At 34.5% G+C, this 20,529-nt stretch overlaps 1 protein-coding gene across 3 annotated transcripts in view; it reads right to left on the bottom strand.

The window, feature by feature from the left end:
• LOC115874952 (contactin-associated protein-like 5) overlaps positions 1-20,529 on the bottom strand; it is a 166,932-nt gene that overhangs the window by 21,681 nt on the left and 124,722 nt on the right. For all 3 annotated transcript variants that reach the window (XM_030890260.1, XM_030890261.1, XM_030890262.1), the window contains exons 24-25: positions 7,689-7,769; positions 7,486-7,629 (exon numbers count right to left, since the gene is read on the bottom strand). In XM_030890260.1, coding sequence (XP_030746120.1) covers positions 7,486-7,629; positions 7,689-7,769 — 225 coding nt within the window. The remainder of the gene's footprint in view (positions 1-7,485; positions 7,630-7,688; positions 7,770-20,529) is intronic.

The following is a 20,529-nucleotide window of genomic DNA, read 5'->3' as shown; positions in this document are numbered from 1 at the left end:
CCCAACCTCGGCCGTTACAAGTCCATCGCAGCAGGAGTCCCCCAAGGATCCCCTCTCTCGCCGACACTATTTATTATTTACAGAGCAGACATACTGGTCAGGACCACCGACTCCCATCTAGCCCTGTTCTCCGACGACACCGCCATCCTGTTGTCAGGCAGAAGCACCGACCTAATCAGGAAAAACTTACAAATTCACTTGAACCACACAGTGGAACAAAACCTGTGAAATCGCAAGCTATCCTCTTCTCCAAGGATCGCTCAATTATCTCGCTCAGGCTCCTGGTTGACAAGCTTCACACTCCTTGGAAGACAAAAATATCCTACATGAGGCTACAATTTGATCGGTAGTTAGTCCACCCAAATCTAGTACGCGTTGGCGCAAGGGTATGGCATTATAAGGCAATTCTACCCTTTGATATGCAGATCCAGCAAACTTTCAATTAACATCGCCAGGTCTGGTTCAACGTATCCCCTACGTCGACAATAAAGAAGTTAGAAACCTTCCAGTCAAAAATTTTGCGCATGTATCTGAACACCCCTTGGTTCGTAAGAAACAACCCGATCCAACGCAAGGCCGCGATCAACACAATAGATGACTTTGTTTTTCTAACATTGACATCGGTATTTTCCAAAATCTTACTTCACATCTGGCGGTAGCTATCCATGATAGCTCCGACCATTCTCCGCTGTTCTTTAAAATCACTGAAACCCAATGCATTTCGACCCATCAATTCCGTAAGGAAACAAACTGGGCAAAATTCCAAAAATTGCATATCTCTTCTCTGACTTCTTCGAGAACTCCCTCAGACCCAAGGTATAACCGTAATCCCTATAGCCGTAATCTATGGAAATAGTGATGAGTTGTTATTTAACTATCTGTTATTTTATAACAATTATTTATAAATAACATAACGCAACCGTTACTACTTCTAAAAAATAACAGATATAAAATAACGACACGTAGAGATCGGCCGCTCGTGAAACGGAAAACGAAGTCGGCGCTCTGCACCGCAACGAAATTCTATGCTGCTCGAAGCAATTCCAAATAACAACTAATATGGATGGAAAACATGTTATTTCGTCAACCATCGATACAGGCGGCGAGACAACGGACAACGGAGTGGGGAAAGCGCTACGGCGAACGTAGCTGCTTCGGTCGATACCGTCAATGGTCGTATTGGATTTGCAACAGCTTAAAAATAATAGGATATAAAAGAAGCAGGTTTTTTGAAACAGTTGCGGGGGCATAACGCCTGGCGGTCGAGATAACAGGAGTGGGAAAGGAACGCTGCTGCATCGGTCGATTGTCGATGGAGGCTCGCAACGGGTTGGAGAAGCAGTCATTTTAGATATGTTGTTTTTCAATCTATTACGAGCATAACAGGGTGGCGGTCGAGATAATCGGAGTGGGAAAGGAACACTGCTGCATCGGTCGATTGTCGATGGAGGTTCGAAACAGGTTGGAGAATAACGCCATCAGTTGTTTTAGATACATTCTGTTTCAACCTGTTACGAGCATAACGGGCGGAGGTCGAGATATTATGGCCGCTGTATGTTTCAGTACTTACTTATTAAGTTTCAATATTTAGGTATTTATTTATTCTGAAAAATTTTCAGAATAATTTTTAAGATTTTTTAAAAATGTATACAGGGTGTTTTGAAAAATCTGGTCATTGATTAATCACAAACCTGCTTAAAGCCCTTGACGTAAAAAGCTAATTTTTGGAAAACGGATTGACTTTAGTATGTAGAGGTTCGATAAGAAGGGATTTTTCGAAACTCGAATTCTAAGGGGGTGAAACTACTCTCAAATATTAGAATATTTTTTATTTAAAAACCGGGAGTTTTTCGGAAAAACTCTTAAAACACGTATATTTTATTATGTTGTTTTACATATTTTAAGATTTTTTAAAAATATATATAGGGTGTTTCAAAAAAGATGACCATTGAGTAATCACTATTCTACTTAAACTGCTTGACGTTTAAAGCTGATTTTTGGCAAACGGATTGACTGTGGGGTTGAGGTTCGATAAGGATGGGTTTCTCGAATCTCAAATTCCAACAGGGTGAAAATGCCCCTCAAATATTACAATATTCGGGAAAACGTCTGGACACGCATAATTTATTTTGTTTTTTTACATATTTTGAAATTTTTTAAAAAATCATACAGGGTGTTCCAAAAAGTTCAGTAATTGATTAACCACGATTCTGCTTAAACTGCTCGACGTTAGAAAGCTTATTTTTGGCGAATGTGAGAAAATCTTATCCAGTTTGTATGTTAATGGAAATTCTTGTTTTGCTTTATCATCACCATTAGAAATTATTAATTCTACGCGAACGAAGTCGCGGGTACACGCTAGTCTAAGTGTAGAATTAATTCGAACTCTAGTGTGTAGTTGGTTTACTTATGAAGAATATACTACACATTTTCTTATATTGCTATTTTTTGACCGCAAATAGTAAAATCATAACTAAGAGCTTCTCGCCCATCGAGTGAGATGCATCCTGTACACTTCTACGCAATTCAGGATCTACGCGGATCGAGGGGCAGGGCGTAGGTAGATCGGAATGTATAGATATAGACGAGTGGCGGAATTTTGGCTTTTTTTATATCGCAATTTGTAAACAGCGCTTATTTGTAAACAACCACCGTTTTTAGAGAGGTATTTTAGATAACAATCGATATTTAGAAATGTTTTGACACCCTGGAAATACTACCACCGAGCACGTCATTGTTGCAACTTGCAACTGCGTGTTAATACGCCTGGCGGTGACCGCCTCATACTCTTTCAGATATTTAGCAGTAAAATAAAGAAACCTGTTATTTTTAAGCTGTTATTTTAAGCTGTTTTTTATAAATAACTATAACAGTTTCAACTGTTATCTAAAAATAACAGTTTTGCCCATCACTATATGGAAATTAAGTCGCTCTTCTCAGTTATCAAAAATATCGAAGCTCCAGGTATTGATAATATCGATAACCTACCCATCAAGCACCTCCCTTCAAGCATTGTCATTTTACTAACCCCTATTATAAACCAAATCCCTTATAAAAAATAAAAACAAATATTATTTATATTATTATTAAAAATCCTATTATAAACCAATGCCCCTTCAAGTATTTGCACGGTATTAGAAAAAGTCTGTATTAATTCTTTTGCAAACCGAAAAACAAAGTTTTTGGGACGAATAAAACGTTCAATCCCTCCGACAATAGAGGAGGGCGGTGGAGAGATTGTTTGAGGATACACCGCCAAATATCTTGGCGTCACCCTAGCTTTATCTTAATTATTACTAACAATAATTCGTCCCCAATAATTATATGCCTCGACTGACTGGTCTAGAGCATCCGATTACTAAATCGGCAAGTTTTAAGTCTACGAAAATAAAATCCTGCGTTGCGTGTCCATATTACCAATGCCCCTTGGTCTTCTTTTCAGCGACCTCACCAGTGCAGTGTCGATATATAATAAGAGATCGTACTCTTAAATTCTTTAGGAAAGTTGCTGCTATCCTTAATTCTACATTCCATCATCTGAACAAAAAATACCGCCCCCTTAAAACCATTCTTCTGGACATTTAACATAACCATGCCTTAGGCGTCCAGGGGTTCATCCCCAACACATATCATACAATCCGGAATATATAGCTGCTAATACAAAGGTTCGCTGAATTCAAAAGAGTTGGTTTTATTCAGAAAGTTCCACACTCCAGGGGATATTTCGCTATCTTCGGGGATTAGTCCGTGCGGTCTAACGATAACGAACAGTATATCAGAAAAAAAATCCACCATTTAAAAAAAAGTTTTTGTTCTACACACAGGAGAGTGGTATCCTAAACGTCATATCGTATTGTGATTAATTAGAAAAATATAGACAATGACAATTTTAATGATTGGATTGAACCATATTGAAAAATATGTTGAACCATATAAGATACAAATAGGGTAATTTACGCACTATATTGCTTATACAAAGGCTGCCATTTATAGAAAACGGGTAAGAGGATAATTTTGCAAAGTTGGATTCTTACATAATGTCGCCTACTTCTACTTACATGATCTTGAAGAAGCATAGATAGAGTCGTGATTTTAGCCTATTGGAAAATGGGTTATGGCATTAAGGAATGACATATAAAAATTACTGGCGAATTTTTCGCACTAGGCAAAAAATTCAGTTTTTTTTCAAAATACCTTTTGATATACAATGTTTTTCATGAATCAGACATATCATACAAGAAGGGATATGTGAAACTAAAAGAATTTCGGACTTCCATTGTCTCTATTTATTTTGCTTATACAACGTTTCGGTCAGAAGTATCACTGACAACTTTCAATGTCAATCAAGTGTGAACTGTGGAAAAAAATATTTATTTTCGTTTTTCCGAAAATTTGGCTAAATATATTTTTTTAATTGAATCTTACGTATATTATTTAAAAATCTAAAAGACGTTACCATTTGACAAAGGATTTCGAGGATTTATTCCTATCATCAGGTTAATTTTGCTGGATGCCTCGATCTGATAAACAGCACTCAGAAATGGCACTTTGAATACCAGAAGTACTACTGAAACATCAAGATCCAGACGATTTCGTCATTTAGCGGCAGTACACACCGAATAGAATATAAATCGTACATGAATCGTACCGTCAAGTAAAACCAGCTGTCTACTGGAAAAAATGTGCTTGCTTAACTTACAATTTTCTACACAATTTTAGTGAATAGCACTACAATTTTAAAGTAGAGTTCTAAATAAGATAAAAAAAGTAACTGGCATTTAAAAAATATCAGAAGAAAAAAAATTAAGTACACTTTACAGTTCAGATGTATCGACTTTCCTTATCACATAACCCAAATTTCAGTATTCAAAATTATTAAATTATGAATTTTTTCATGATTATTGTAGATCACAATTTTTTCAATATTACATACAGGGTCCGGCAATAGTGCGTCGGGCATCTGTAGCTCCTAGAATAAAAAACTTGAGAATTTTGTTTAAGTGCAAACCTAAAGTATGTACCAGGATGTATTTGAAAATATTAGAAAAATATTTTAACTTCTATAGGGTGGCTCAAAAAAGTGTGAGTTGACCTGGATGATTTTTTTTAAATGGAACACCCTGTATATTATTACATTTTTGGCTTCCTTTCAAATCACTTTACATAACCCTAAGATATTAATAAATATATTTCGATAGTTTCAGAGATATTAAAAAATAAATCAAAAATATCTATTTTTCAGCCCTTTTCAAAAAAATTATTAAAAATACAAGAACTGTTCTGAAATCAAAACTATATTAGGTATTTACTTTAGATGGTCTGTACTTACTTTTCTATAAATATGAAAATCGTATATCATACAGGATGTTCAAAATTCTACGCCAAAGTTTCTAAAATATAAAATAATTTTTCTTCGTTTTTTTTTTTAAATGGAACACCCCGTATATTATTTTTTCAATAGATGGAGAATTAAAAAATGAACATTTTTTGTATTTAGAGTATTTCAAAATTTCTAACGGTTTCGCAGATATTTGCGGTTTTATATTTCATATGGCATTTTCCACAGTAATTTTTTATCAAAGCCACCCAGTGATTTTTCTCTCGTATTTTACCATTGAAAACGCCATATGAAATAATACTGCGTGTATCTGCGAAACCGTTAAAAAAATTTAAATACTCTAAATACAAAAAATGTTCATTTTTTAACTCTCCATCTAATAAAAAAATAATATACAGGGTGTTCCATTTAAAAAAACAAAGAAAAAATATTTTATATTTTAGAATGTTTGGCGTAGAATATTGAACATCCTGTATGATTATCATATTTATAGCAAAGTAAGAACAGACCATCTAGAGTAAATACCTAATATAGTTTTGATTTCAGAACAGTTCTTGTATTTTTAATATTTTTTTAAGAAGGGCTGAAAAATATATATTTTTGATTTATTTTTTAATATCTCTGAAACTATCGAAATATATTTATTAATATCTTAGGATTATGTAAAGTGATTTGAAAGGAAGCCAAAAATGCAATAATATACAGGGTGTCCATTTAAAAAAAATAATCCAGGTCCACTCACACTTTTTTGAGCCACCCTATAGAAGTTAAAATATTTTCCTGAAATACAACCTGGTACATACTTTAGGTTTGTACTTAAACAAAATTCTCAAGTTTTTTATTCTAGGAGCTACAGATGCCCGACGCACTATTGCCGGACCCTGTATACTAAAGGCTAGCTTTGTGTCGGGATTTCCTTATGTAAGAAGAGGACAATGCGTTTATAATGAACTGAACAAAGAGAGAACAGTAAAAATGTTGTCAAACGTATTAAATAAACCGAGAAACTGTGCACATTGCTAAGAGACGTGGAAGGGAATAAGCAGATTCGTCACGGTCGACCGGTCGACACAATCAGTAGGTACTTAAAATTTTAGAGAAGGGTGTACATCATGCGTTCAGCTTCACGGTTTAATTACGTCTCATGATACTTTATTTGTTTATTTATTTTCGTTCTAATTTTCCCTATAGCTTGTAAATTTTTAAGTGCAAGTTAAAAACACTTGCACCGTTGGTAAAAATAAGTGGAATTGAGTACGTGTTCGACAGTGGTTGCGCTATTAGAACACTGGATTCAAAAATCGATATCCCGAAATCCATTAGAAATAACTGATTGTAGTTTTTTCAAACACTTTCTTAATATTTCTGCTGTATTTTCTTCGCAAATAGTATGTGAAAATATTTATAAATAAAAGTGTTGGATGTTTTTAAATTTGTGATTGAAAAAAAAACAAGCTTATCGAATTTTTCTTACTTAAACATCTTGTAAAAGATCCGAACTTTCGAACAAAAAAAGCTTCAATATCTAAAGTGGTTCTTGAGTTAACGCGTGTTATGTGTTAAAAAGTTGAGTTTTGAAGTTATCTCGATTAGTGCCATTTACTACTGTTTAAAAAAAGTCTAAGGTTAAAAATAAACGGTTTACGGGATTTTACTTTACTTGACTTGATTTTACTACCGTACCAGAGAAATGTGACAACCCCGCAACAGCACACCGTCGCATTTCTCTCACTATGACATAATAAGATCCCTATGGGATTTACTTCCACACATATGAATACCGACCCAAAAGTAAGAGTTGCCAGCACGGTGTATGTTTAATTTTGTATCTGTATAGTTAATTGTTAATTATTAAATTAATTGTTAGTTATTAATTAATAAATTATTAAAATTAAATTTAGAAATCTATAATATGGAAAATAAAATAGTTTTCAAAAATGTGATGACAATGACACCCTATGTGTAACACACCGGGCGTTGATGCAGCAACACTGTAAGGCTAAAAATACGTAATTTATTTTAATGGATGTAGGATCGCTTATGTAAGAATACAATAATTTTGTACTTAAAATCCTTTACCCGTTCCCCATAAGCGGCTAATCGTCTATCATCGCCGTGAATCTTTGCGTATATTTATCGAAAGATACCTTTTTCTTCGTTGCAGAATTCACCATAATAACTTGTATGTTCACAGTTGCATGTATTCTCTTGATTTCCGAAATCTTCAATACAAATTCCGCCATGCTTGCAAGGTAGCTCATCGCATTTCATGTTACAATTCGCTGTGACTCCTGTACATAAAATTTTAGGAGTTAACTTTTTCCAGATATTAAATTGAAACACTACTTACCCTTTTTACTCGTATTTATTTTAGGAGGCAAGTCAATCAGTATATTTCCTATCTGAAATCCTCTAAAACATCCTACGTATCCTAGAATTTAAATTACAATTTATTTGCAATATCGTTTTACTCAGGTATTTATTTGTGAAGATTTTATAAATATGAAATTTCACAGTGGCTATGAAAAAATCAAAAAACATATATATATAAATCATAAAACATATACTCAGGATATTCCATAATTAAAAATATTTTCATAAATTTAATTTGGCCCATTGTAATTGCAAATTACAAAATAGTAGTAGATTACAAAATAATAGTAGTAGTAGTAGTAAATATTGAATAGCTAATACACTCATCGGCATGAAAAACGGACACCTTAAACTTTTGATGTATTTTAGAGTTTTACATATTGTATTCTAGTCAACCGATTTTGACGATCTTTTAAGCAATTTTTAAGCTTTATTTGACATTTTAATATCTGTTTCTAAATTAAAAATGTTAGTTCTCGTCTGTCAGTTATACGAGGTAAAACAAAGTGTTGATATTTTGGTTAAATCTTGAAACATCCTATCGAATATTGTTAACAAAGCTAGGAATTTAGAAATAATTTTATCATCTAGGTGCATATTTTTTCGATAGTTTTTTTTTGGTTTATCTCAATAGCTTTATTTTTCTTGAAGATATTCGGTTTTAAAGTAGGGATGCACGATTTTTTGAAAAGATCGATTTCTGAGGATCGATTCGAATCGAAAGTAATAGAATCGATTCTATAAAAAATCGCCGACAAAAGATCGATTCTTCAAAAAATCGATATTTTTCGTATTGTTTTAATAATACCGTAGGATCGAAAAATAGATGGCGTCATCGATGGCTATGAAATGATCGCTTGTCATTTTTAGAGGTGGGCCAGTCTGCGATTTTTCTAGAGCTGCTACGCTCTGCGACTGCTCCAGTAAAAGCACTGTGACAAGTAGCAGCGATTTTTTGGAGCAATTAACCTATAAATTGAAAATTTATTTTTATAGGCTAATTGCTCCGAAAAATCGCATTCAGTGTTCGGCATTCGGCACTGTTCGGTGGCTAAAAAAGTACCGGACTAAACTCTCAGCCCACCTCTAGTCATTTTATGACTGAGGCCGTATCAACTGAACGCCGTTTTTTTCGAGCATACGATATAAAAAACTTTACTAAAAATGTACCGGACTACCTGTTACCGGTGTGATTGTGATAGGCAATATCATCGCTATTTTTTTATTTATTTATACATAAAATTAATATATTAATATTTTCTTAGTTCAATAGATGTTGCTATATTTTTTAGTCTGTTAAGGAGAATTTGAGTGTTTCTAAGTACCAAGCACGTTGCTATAAATATCTTAAAGAGTCCGTTCATTTTCACAAAGTGGTGGCCCATGGTAAAAACTTAATGTTATATTCAAATCAAAGTCGAAACCACTGTCAACAAATACAAAAATTCTTTATTAGTGACCGGTTTCGGCTATTCAGCCATCATCAGACCTTAAAAATAGATATAAATAATAAAACTTACATAAATGTATAAGAGCAAATAAAAGATTTAAGATATGTATATAACAACAAAAAATAAGACACAGATACAAAATTAACTAACAAATAAACATACTAACCAGTTAAAAATTACCTTTGTCAAAAACATCTGTTCATGATTAATTTATAATACATAAATATCTTATTTAGATATTTAGATTCATTTCATGAAAGAAAAAGCGAACGCTAAACGTTTCCTGTTCCCAAACTCCCAACAGCTCCAGTAGACTACCTGCGACGACTGTGACTGGAACAATCTGAATCTGACCGGGCGACGCCGACGGGACTAGAAGCATTTACAGAATTTACGCTATTGCTCCTATTGCTACTCATGAACGCAGATGTCCTAAACTTGTAAACTGCTCCGAAATGTCACTGCGATTTTCTTGGAACTAGACTGCGACGAGTCACATACTGCGAGAACTTGTCACATACTGCGACGTTGGTGGAGCTGTGACAAAGTAGCAGACTGCGATTTCACAGCCCACCTCTAGTCATTTTATGACTGAGGCCGTATCAACTGAACGCCGTTTTTTTCGAGCATACGATATAAAAATATATATAAAAAACTACAATATCAACATACATATTTTTATTTATCGAGGAACGTCAATCCATCTACTATTACACTATAAAATTTCTTTGTCTTACTTTTTTAGTTGCCAATGACAAGAAATAACCGACACAAGCTGTTGCTACCTTTAGCCATAGATAGTACCACAGATAGTACTTTAACTACATTCTGCGTTTTTGCATAATGCAGGGACTCTGGAGCAGAGATATAGAGATCTCTATATCTCTGCTCTGGAGCCATCAATTATTTAATATTACAGATTTAGTCGTTAGCATAAAAAACTTACAAAAACCTTCTGCAAATTTTCATATTGTTTCTAATGGACTAAAAAAAGAGAGAAAGATCGAAAAATCGATTTTTGTGGTAAAGTCCCGATTCTCTTAAAGATCGGTACACGAAAAATCGATTCAAAAAAATCGAATTTTCGGTATAAAAAATCGATTTTACAAAAGTATCGATATACCTAGATCGTGCATCCCTATTTTAAAGGAGACACATGACATGTTTTCGTAATTTTTACATTAAAACCGTGCCTTTGTTTTTTGTCCTAGTCGACCGGCTTATGAAATAATGTTTATGATTTATGTAATGTCACCGTCGCGTCATTGGAAACTCATATTATTATTGTCTGTTGGCAGTTACTCAAACAGAGATGGTTTTAAATCGCGCAGTTGATCCATGTTCAGTTACTGCAATAATAGTGTATAATAACTCCCAACAAACAATAATAATGTTACTTTTCAATGACAGTGACATTAGAAAAGCAATAAACTCTATTTCATAGGTGTGTTGATGAGGACCCAAAGAAAAAAGCATGCTTTTAATGCTAAGATTGATATTAACGGATATTAACGGTTACTGTTTTGTTCAAAAGCGAATATCTCCAACAAAAATAAAGCTATTGAGATGAAACAAACGACCGAGAAAAGATGTACCTAGATGATAAAATAATTTTTAAATTCCTCGCTTTGTTAAATCTTTCACCAAAATATCAACATATCAACTTCAACAATATCAACTTTTTAGAAAATTTAAAAAAAGTTGCTAAAAATTCAAATAATGTAGCTACAAATTGCTTTAAAAATCATCAAAATTGGCCCACTAGAACAAAATATACTACAACCTAACCAACTTTAAAACACATTAAAATTTTAAGGTGTCATTAAATTTAACTTCTTCTTCTTCTTCTTCTTTACTTCAATTACTAAAGAAACGCGCTAACTGAATGATATATATATATATATATATATATATATATATATATATATATATATATATATATATATATATATATATATATATATATATATATATATATATATATATATATATATATATATATATATATATATATACTACATCAAGCCATTCACCCTTAATGGAATGCAGCCAAGAGTGCGATTGTCCGCTGAGGATGCTAGAATTGGTACTTCTGATAAATAGTAGCCATATTGTGAAAATTTTCGTACTTTGATTGGTAATAAATTCGATTAGTGATTGGTAATTGTTGCTTTAAATTTACTTTTATTTCAATGAGTTTTCCAATAAACATCCTGTGGTTCCGACCACTTCTTATGATGCTTGGGACACAATCTGCAATACCTGACTGGCCTATTTTATTGTTTGACCCCTTAGTATATGCTTCTAGTGTTTATTAAGTCGTACAGGACATTTTGTCTCTCCAATAAACTACTCACCGCATTCATAAAGTACCTGGCAGATGCATTGCTTCGAAGTTTCCAATCTTTTTCAATTTAAGATATTTCTTAGAGTTGTACCGGGTGGCCAACTAAGAATGGACGCCGGCTGTATCTCAGAAACTACTTATCGTATCTTCTTCTTTGGGTGCCATGTGCTATGCCGCACGTTGGCGATCATTCGTCTGTTTTATGGCTATAAGATGACTAGGGTGCCCTCTTCGGCTCGTCGAAATATGGTTGCAGCGTCAGGTATGACATTCCAGTTTCTTATGTTGCGAAGCCAAGAATGCTGTTTTCGACCCGGTCCCCGTCGGCCTTCGATCTTCCCCTGCAGTATCAACCTGGGTATGGAGTATTGACGTCCCCTTAATATATGTCCTAGATATGATACTTTGCGTTGTTTTACGGTATCTATTAGTTGTCTGTCTACTCTGACTCTTCTTAGGACTTCATCATTTGTTGCATGCTCCGTCCAGGGTATGCGCAGCAATCGGCGAAGTGTCCACATTTCGAAAGCCTCAATTCTGTTTATTGATTTTACCTTAAGTGACCAAATCTCAGCGCCATACAACATCACAGGCCACACATACGATTGACCGTATCCTGGTATGTAGCGGCATATTTCTATGCCGGAGTAAATTCTTTAGTTTAAAGAAGGTTGTTTTTGCACGGCCGATTCTTCTTTTAACTTCCTCATCGCAATCCCACAGTTCATTTAGCGAGGCGCTAAGATAGGTGAAATTTGTGACCCGTTCGATGTTCTCTCCATTGATGTTAAGATGAGTGTTGTACTGGTGTCTGCTGATCACCATCATTTTAGTTTTCGCAACGTTAATATGGAGCCCAAACTGTTCACCGCATTCGTTCAGTTTATTTAGCAGAATCTGGAGGTCCTCAAGGTTGTTAGCCAGAATTGCGGTGTCATCTGCATAGCGGATATTATTTATTGGGATGCCATTGACTTTAATACCCCGCGTCTCACTCTCCAAGCCATCTGAAAGATTTTCTCAACGTAGATGTTAAACAGAATGGGTGATAGTACACATCCCTGTCGAACTCCCTTCAATACGCTGAAGGTTTCCGTTGTTCGATCACCATCAATACGGATCTCCGCCGACTGCTGCCAATACAGTTCTTTAATTATTCTGATGTCCTTGCCATGTACGCCTATCTCCTGTAGTCTCTCCATCAACGGTTCGTGTTTTACGTTATCAAAGGCTCTCTGATAGTCAATAAAGGAGATGAAAACATCTTGCCTCTGATCATAACATTTCTGCACAAGTAGTTTCACAGAGAAGAGAGCTTCTCTAGTGCCAAGACCCTTGATAAAGCCGAACTGTGTGTCGTCACTCATCTCTTCACATTTTCTATATATTCTAGAATGGATGACTCGAAGAAACGCTTTAAGTGCGTGACTCATTAAGCTTATGAGTCTATGGTCTCCGCAGTTTTTTGGATTTGTTTTCTTTGGGATGGCGATAAACGTGGACTTTAGCCAGTCCTGTGGGATTTGTCCAGAATCATATATCACGTTAAAGAGATATGTGAGCTGTTTAATGTCGGTCTGATTTAGAACTTCAGCATATATATATCACCATGACCTGGACTTTTTCCGTTCTTTAAACAATCTATTGAGTATCTGTATCCATATTCCAAAGTTGTTTGCAGGATTATGGGTACGTTGATCCCAAAACAGTGCCTCCGCGTAATTCTTCCATGTATCGTTCAGTTCGTTTATATCTAGAATTGTTGTTCCTTGTCTGTTTTTGATTGACGTTAGTGTATTACTTTTATTTTCTCCAGTTATTTCTTTTATCTTCCTATGAAAGTTAAAGGAGTCGTGTAGTTGATGGAGTCTTTCAGCCTCTTCGCATTTTTCCTGGGTCCATTTTTGTTTGGCTTCTAATATTTTCCTTTTGATACTCCGATTTATTTTATTATATTTGTCCTGTTGGTTTTTAACAATTCGACGATCAGCCATCAGAGCCAGTATTTCATCTGTCATCCAAGGCTTGGATTTTACTTTTTTCTGTCTGCCAATAACAGTTTTTGTGGCTGCAATTGTGTATCTTTTCAGCTGACTCCAGATATTGTTAGCTGTAATTTCCTGACTAGGGTCGTTCTCTTGGCAAAGCTTGTCGAGTTCAGTTTTCAGGTTTTCCTGTACTCCGGGCTGTCTTAGTGCCTGAATATCATATTTTTGAGGTCTTCGTTGTTTTGATAGCAATTTACATCTAAAGCAGAAGTTTGCAACGAGAGGATTATGATCTGAGCCGATATCTGCCCCTGGGTAGGCTGCAACGCGCGTAATGCTATTTCAGTATCTTATACTTATCGTATAACTTTGGAAAAAAAAATTCTAGTAGGTATATCGACCAAGAGAAGTCGCTGGAAATTATTTTCAAGTTCGAAAAATGTCCGCTAGGGGGCGTTTCTCTGATAGTCAATCAGAAAACAGGGCTTTTCTTAAAAATATGCAGGTGAACAGGTATTTTAAATATTACTATTGTAAGTATCGAGAAATTTGTAATTTTTTTGATATAGAATGTTTTACTCTATCTCTTAAAATAAAGTGGTGGGGGAAGGTTAAACATGCTTTTATTAAAATAGGAATAACTCTGGTTTGGATTAACCCGATTTAAACAAGCTAGGGCTCGTTTAAAAAAGCTTTTCTTCCTTAATGATCTCCAGTATAAATTTTGTGTCCATATTTTTTTTCGTGGTAGCTAGAGGGCGCTGTTTAACGTTATAAATAAATAAATTCCTTTATTGTCAAAAAATTTTTCAATTTGTAGACAAAGGTAAACTAACAAACAAAGTAAAAAAACAAGGTACACAAACAAACAAACAAAAGATAATACAAAACATTATACAAATAATATTGTCAGTCTTATTGTTAAAATAAACATTTATAAATGTTTACAATGTCAAAGAACAAAAAAATAAAAATAATATTCAAAAATATTTACCTAGTTTATAGTAAAATATCAAAGACCTCTAAATAAATTCATTTCGATGACATTAGTAAATATAGCAATAGCAAACATTAGACCAGTGTTTACAAGATCAAATTCGATTTTCAAAATATAATTCATTTACGGCGTAGAAAGCCTTGTCTAGTAAATAAGAGTTCAATGCTTGGCGAAATGAAAAAAATGATGTTATGGATTTGATTTCAAATGGCAGGTGATTGTGCATTTTTTTCGAGTTGTATAATATTGAACTTTTAACTAACTCTGAGCGTGGGGTAGGTAGATAAAGATCTTGCTCCGCGTTCCTGAGTGGATAAGTGTGAGATGGCCTTTCTTGAGAAGCTGATACATGTTTACGTATTAGGTAAACGGATTCAAATATAAATAAGAAAGGAGGAGTCAATATTTTTAATTCTTTAAAAAAGTCCCGGCAATGAGTTCTGCTGTTTAGTCCCAGTGAATATCGAACAGCTCTCTTCTGGAGCTTGAAAATGCGGTCAAATTGAGTCGCACAACACGTACCCCAGAATGGAAGGGCATACCTGAGGTGCGACTCAAAAAGTGCATAATAAACAGTTCTAGCCACTGCCAAGTTAAGCTCCTTAGAAACAGACCTTAATGCAAAACAGGCAGAGCTCAATTTTTTCAACAAAGCTTCGATATGTATGTCCCATTTCAGAGAATTGTCCACAACAAGCCCTAAGAATTTTACAGATTTTACGACGTCAATGGTGGTGTTGTTAAGTACAAAAGGCTGCAACGAATTTTTATACGACAAAGCTTTAGTTTTAGAAATGTTGAGACTCAGGAGGTTCGAATCGCACCAAGATTTAATGGTGATTAAGTCATTTGATATAATCCTATGAAATGCCGTGATGTCCTTGTTGCTCCAAGTGCAATTTTGCCACTGATGTTTATGTTAGCAATGTCGTTAATAAAAAGAACAAACAAAATAGGGTCTAGTACTGAGCCTTGTGGTACTCCACATTCTATTGGCTTGCTAGAAGACAACGTAGTATCCACCCTCACAAGCTGACTTCTGTTGCTCAGATACGACTTAAACCATTCGAGAGATGATCCCCTGAACCCATAGTGCTGCAGTTTATTAATTAGGATCTTATGATTTACACAATCGAACGCCTTAGAAAAATCACAGAAAATTGTTGCTGTAGAATGATGGTTGTTTAGGCTGGAGTAAACTTTATTAAGGAGGGAAAACATAGCGTCATTTGTGGACTTGCTGCTTAGAAATCCAATATGATATTTAGTAAGTATTTTGTACTTAAACAGAAAAGATACCAGCCTTCTTTTAACCAACCTTTCTATGATCTTAGATAGCGTTGGAAGGAGTGCAATTGGGCGATAGTTAGAAGCTTCATCTTTGTCTCTTCCTTTATGCAGAGGAATGATTATTGCCGTCTGAAGACATTTTGGAAAAATACCATTTTGGAACGACATTTATTAAAGTTGTTAGGTGATTCAGAGTGCTTTCTGGCAGATTCGAAAAGATTTTTAAAGTTAGCCCGTCGGTCCCAGAAGAGGATTTATTTTTGATGGTATTAATTGTACTGCGAAGCTCTTCTAAAACTACGGACGAAAAAAAGAAACTGTGTAAGTTTACATTATCATTAGAGAGATAAGAAAGTGGATCATGAGGAGGACATATGGTGTTAGTTAAGTTTTTTGCTACATTTACAAAGTAATCGTTAAGGTTCTCAGGTGAGGTAGAGATATTGCTAGACGAAGAAGCTTTGTTTCTCAATTCATTCACAATAGACCATGTTTCTTTGGCAACATTACCAGAATTGACTATTCTCCTATTATAATAAAGGTCCTTAGCTGCTCTTATAGTCTTATGATAAATTTTTCTGTATAGTTTTACGTAATTGTGGAAGAAGAGACTGTCTGATAATTTTTTTAAGTGAGATAATGAACGCATGTTTTTAGAAGATATGCGTAGACCTTTAGTAGTCCAAGGTTTATTATGCTTATTTTTTATAGGCCTAAGAAGAAAGGATTTGAATGCTAGACTGGTTAATGTTTTTACGAAAATAGAAAATTCGGTGTCGACATCATAATTTACGAGGGGCATTTTTGATTTTGGACTTTATCGAAAATTCAGTTAAAACTGCTTCATGATCAGAGAGACTCGAGCTAAAGGCGTTGCAGGCGATGGAGTTAGGATCAAAAGATGACACAACATAGTCTATAGTACTAGACCTGGTATTGGATATTCTGGTAGGTGAGCCTACATGCATGGCCATTCCAAAAGAATCAAAAATGGACTGAAGAAACTCCTGAGCAGCACATACACAAAGAAAGTCAATATTAAGATCACCACACCAAGCAAGCTTAGTAGATTATGACAGAATAATTGCACGTCAGAGTCAGGTGTTCTATAAATACAAATAATGTAAAGGTCATAAGCATTATGGTGGACAAAGGAAAATTCGAATACTTTTTCAGATAACAAATCATTGTACCTAGTTACCTCGGAAAAGTCGTTGTTTAAAGACATTAAAGATATTATAGTACCTAGTACCTCCATGATAAAAATTTGTTTTATTAAATCTGGCCACTGTGGTATAATTTTTAACAAACACAGGCTCATTAAAATTTAACCAGTGCTCAGTTATGGCAATGATATCTGGAAATTCAAGTTCTTCTAGTAAAAGATATAATTCATCTGTTTTATGTCTTAAGGACTGAATATTAATAAGGAATAGACCAAGCTTGCTATCGCTTAATTTTTGAGAGGGTGCTTGATCCTCTGTTCGCGTCAATTCAACTAAAATTTTTACTCTTATTTGGGGAGCTACTGGAATAATATTTGCCATGACTTTCCCTAATCTTTTGAAGTCGTAGAAGGCTCTCCGCAGAAAAGAATGACCTGAAAGCTGAAATATCTGCATCAACTTCAGTTGAACCAATACCTTAAATTACCTATTACAGATGCGAAAGAAAGCGACTGCATCGGAAACCGCTCGGCAAACCCGACACGCCTATTGAGTGGTGTAAATACACCAGTCGTTTAGTCCGGAAGCCCTTGCTGTGTCGTATTCGTTTGCTGAAGCTCGCTGGTGTGACATAGTGCGTGGTTATATGTTTGTTTTTAAAAACGCGTGTAGGATTTTTATTGAACTTTCGAACTGTTATTTCTAAGTTTTGGTAATTTGTATATCTTATTTAAAATGGGATACAAATGTGTTTATTTATACTGTTCTACAAAAACCGGAGGAGGAAAATCACTTTTAGGTTCCCAGAGGATAAGTTAAGGTAAGGAAAAATGATTAATAAGTAGGTATTAGGTATTATTCGCCCTTTTGTAATAGGAATTATTGTATTTAGTATTTTCAAACTGATAAAATATCTAAGTACATTCGATTTAAATGAACAAAAATAGAAAAATGAAATGCTCTTTTGCTGGAGTTTGTATTTTAAACCCCAAAAACAGGTGTGTCTTTATTCTTGCCGGCTTGCCTGCATTGCATGCAACATTATTTTAAATAAAACTACGTTCCTTTTATTTTTAAGATCTGTTCATAAATTATGATAAAGCCACGAATATACGTGACTCATCGCTTGACGAAGTTAGAATCGACACGTACGCTCTGTTTTTTTACATTAAGAACGTGATATTTTACGGCAGACGTAGTGTTATAATCCCGTCCTCATTTTAATTAAATTTGTAATATTAGTTTAGGAATGTCCCATCTCAAATAAAAACTTTCATACCTCTGAGGTCATAAACGACCCTACAATATAATTCTAATTGATAAGTTTTACTATTACCTTTGGGAATTTTGATCATAAATTTATATAGCTTTTGCAGACGTCTGTCTACCTAAACAATGTAAGTTTAGGGCAGTGTAAGTAAGGCAATAGGTTTTTAACATCTGGTCTAATCATCGGCGTCTGCACTCCCCCTACTCACTCTAAAATGATAGTGTGGTTTTTAATTCTGTCAACTTTGGCGTGGTTGACAAATGACAAATCGCCTTTTGTGGATTGACTCGTTTTTGTCTTTCAGTTTTTTGTGGCTTTTTCTTTAGGTAGTTTTTTATTTTTATTAGACTACATAATATGTAGCAACGGTCTTGGTGCTGAACTACTTGTATCAAGGGTAGATTTGGACCAGTAGTGCATATTGTTAAGATTCGCACTTTTGGTGGTATATGAAAAGTGACCCAAACGACATAAACTTTATAAAATAATAATAAATAACACAAACAACAGGTAAAACACGAAAACAAGTGAAATGAAGGACGAAAATATCGGATTAATAACTAAATGACGTTACATGAAATATACCCCTAGTTTTCGACCATATGAAATTCGGCCGTTTTCTGTTAAAAGCAATATGGCGGCACAACATTCCTAGAAATTTTAATAAAATTATTGATTGTCCGACTTTGGGACATTTTAATCTGAGGACTACCTACGTATAATTAACCAAGAAATTTGTAAAAATTATATGGATGGATGATAATGTTACATAAACACGTTTAAATATTTATGACGTCATTTTTTTAAAGAAAACGCCCGAAATTCGGATGCACGAAAACTGAACTTAAACTTTTTGATATTTTGACGTAATTAATTTACCTCTTTTTCTTTCCTGGCCTACTACTATAATTTTTAAACCATATAATTCTATGCGGCAACCTAACATGATTTGTTCTCTTAATATGTCCGGTTAGAGAGAAGATAGGAAGATGCGGTTTGCACTGATATTTTGGAAATTTTGTGCTCTATTTAACTGTGCAAAGAGAAATATAGCTTCCTATTTAAATTTTTTACGCAAAGCGCAATATCTGTTATGATGTCAAACAGTGCCCGAAAAAAATTATGGAAACAAAATTTATACTGGAGATAATTAAGGAAGAAAAGCTCTTTTAAACGAGCCCTAGTTTGTTTAAATCGGGTAACCGATAACAAACAGTTATAAACACAGAGTTATCCTTATTTTAATAAAACCAAGTTTAACCTTCCCCCACCACCCTATTTTAAGAGCAAAACAGTCTATATAAAAAAAAAGTACAAATTTCTCGATGATTGTGGTACTATTGTAGTACTATTGTAGTAATATTTAAAATACCTGTTAGTAGGTATGGCCTTACTTGAGACCAAGGTCAACCCCCATTTTTTCCCTAAATTTAGGGAAATTTTCCCGTCCATAGCGAGGCACCCTATGTAAATCTTATAACATGGGTTATATGTAATTTCCCTAAATCTTCTGATTTTTAGATTTGGCAACGTCGCATTTCATTATACATCCGGCAACGCTGTACGTAGACGCCGAACGCCATCTAACGTCTAACTCCGGAACTACCGCGCGCCACCTATCGGGTAGCTCAAGCGTTATAATGATGGTAACTGTAATTTGGGATGCATGACGTTATACGTCTGACGTCATAGATATACAGATATAATTTATTTTTAATAAAAAAGTTCGGTGGAGGGTTTGAACCACGGACCTGTCGATCGCCAAGCTAACGCCTTAATCAACATGACCACAAACGCATTTAAAATTAATTGTAGGATGAGGGCCCCAATTTAAAGTTGTCTCAAAGGTATAGATCACGTAATGAACGACGTTCGTACACAAGTCAAATACCATATACGAGCGCTATTCACCATATACCATACACCTAGTCCTGCGCCCTCAGGAGGCCCCCAACATATAGGTTAATTAAATTAAATTTTTATTAGCGCATTCACCATTTTGTCATTAATAATTTACTAAAAAAAACGCCATTTATCAAAAATTAAAAATATATACATTCACCATTTTAACAAGATTTAATAAAAAAAATATATACATTCGCCATTTTGTCAAGACTAGAAGAATAAAAAAATATATTAGCGCATTAAAATAATTGTGTGGATTAAAAATATTATTTACTTACCACAATAGCTATTCCGTCTACATCAGCTCTGTTTAGGAGAAGGATACGACGGCAGCAGCAGCAGTACCGTAAGGTAAGTACCTAAAATATTAACAATTTATCAAAATTAACTAATAAGCGCTATTA

The sequence above is a fragment of the Sitophilus oryzae genome, unplaced genomic scaffold, assembly GCF_002938485.1.
Source record: "Sitophilus oryzae breed Bouriz unplaced genomic scaffold, Soryzae_2.0 scaffold_1307_pilon_pilon, whole genome shotgun sequence".
NCBI classification, from domain to species: Eukaryota; Metazoa; Arthropoda; class Insecta; order Coleoptera; family Curculionidae; genus Sitophilus; species Sitophilus oryzae.
The sequence above is the reverse complement of the archived record's forward strand: the minus strand, read 5'-3'. Positions and strand labels throughout refer to the sequence as shown.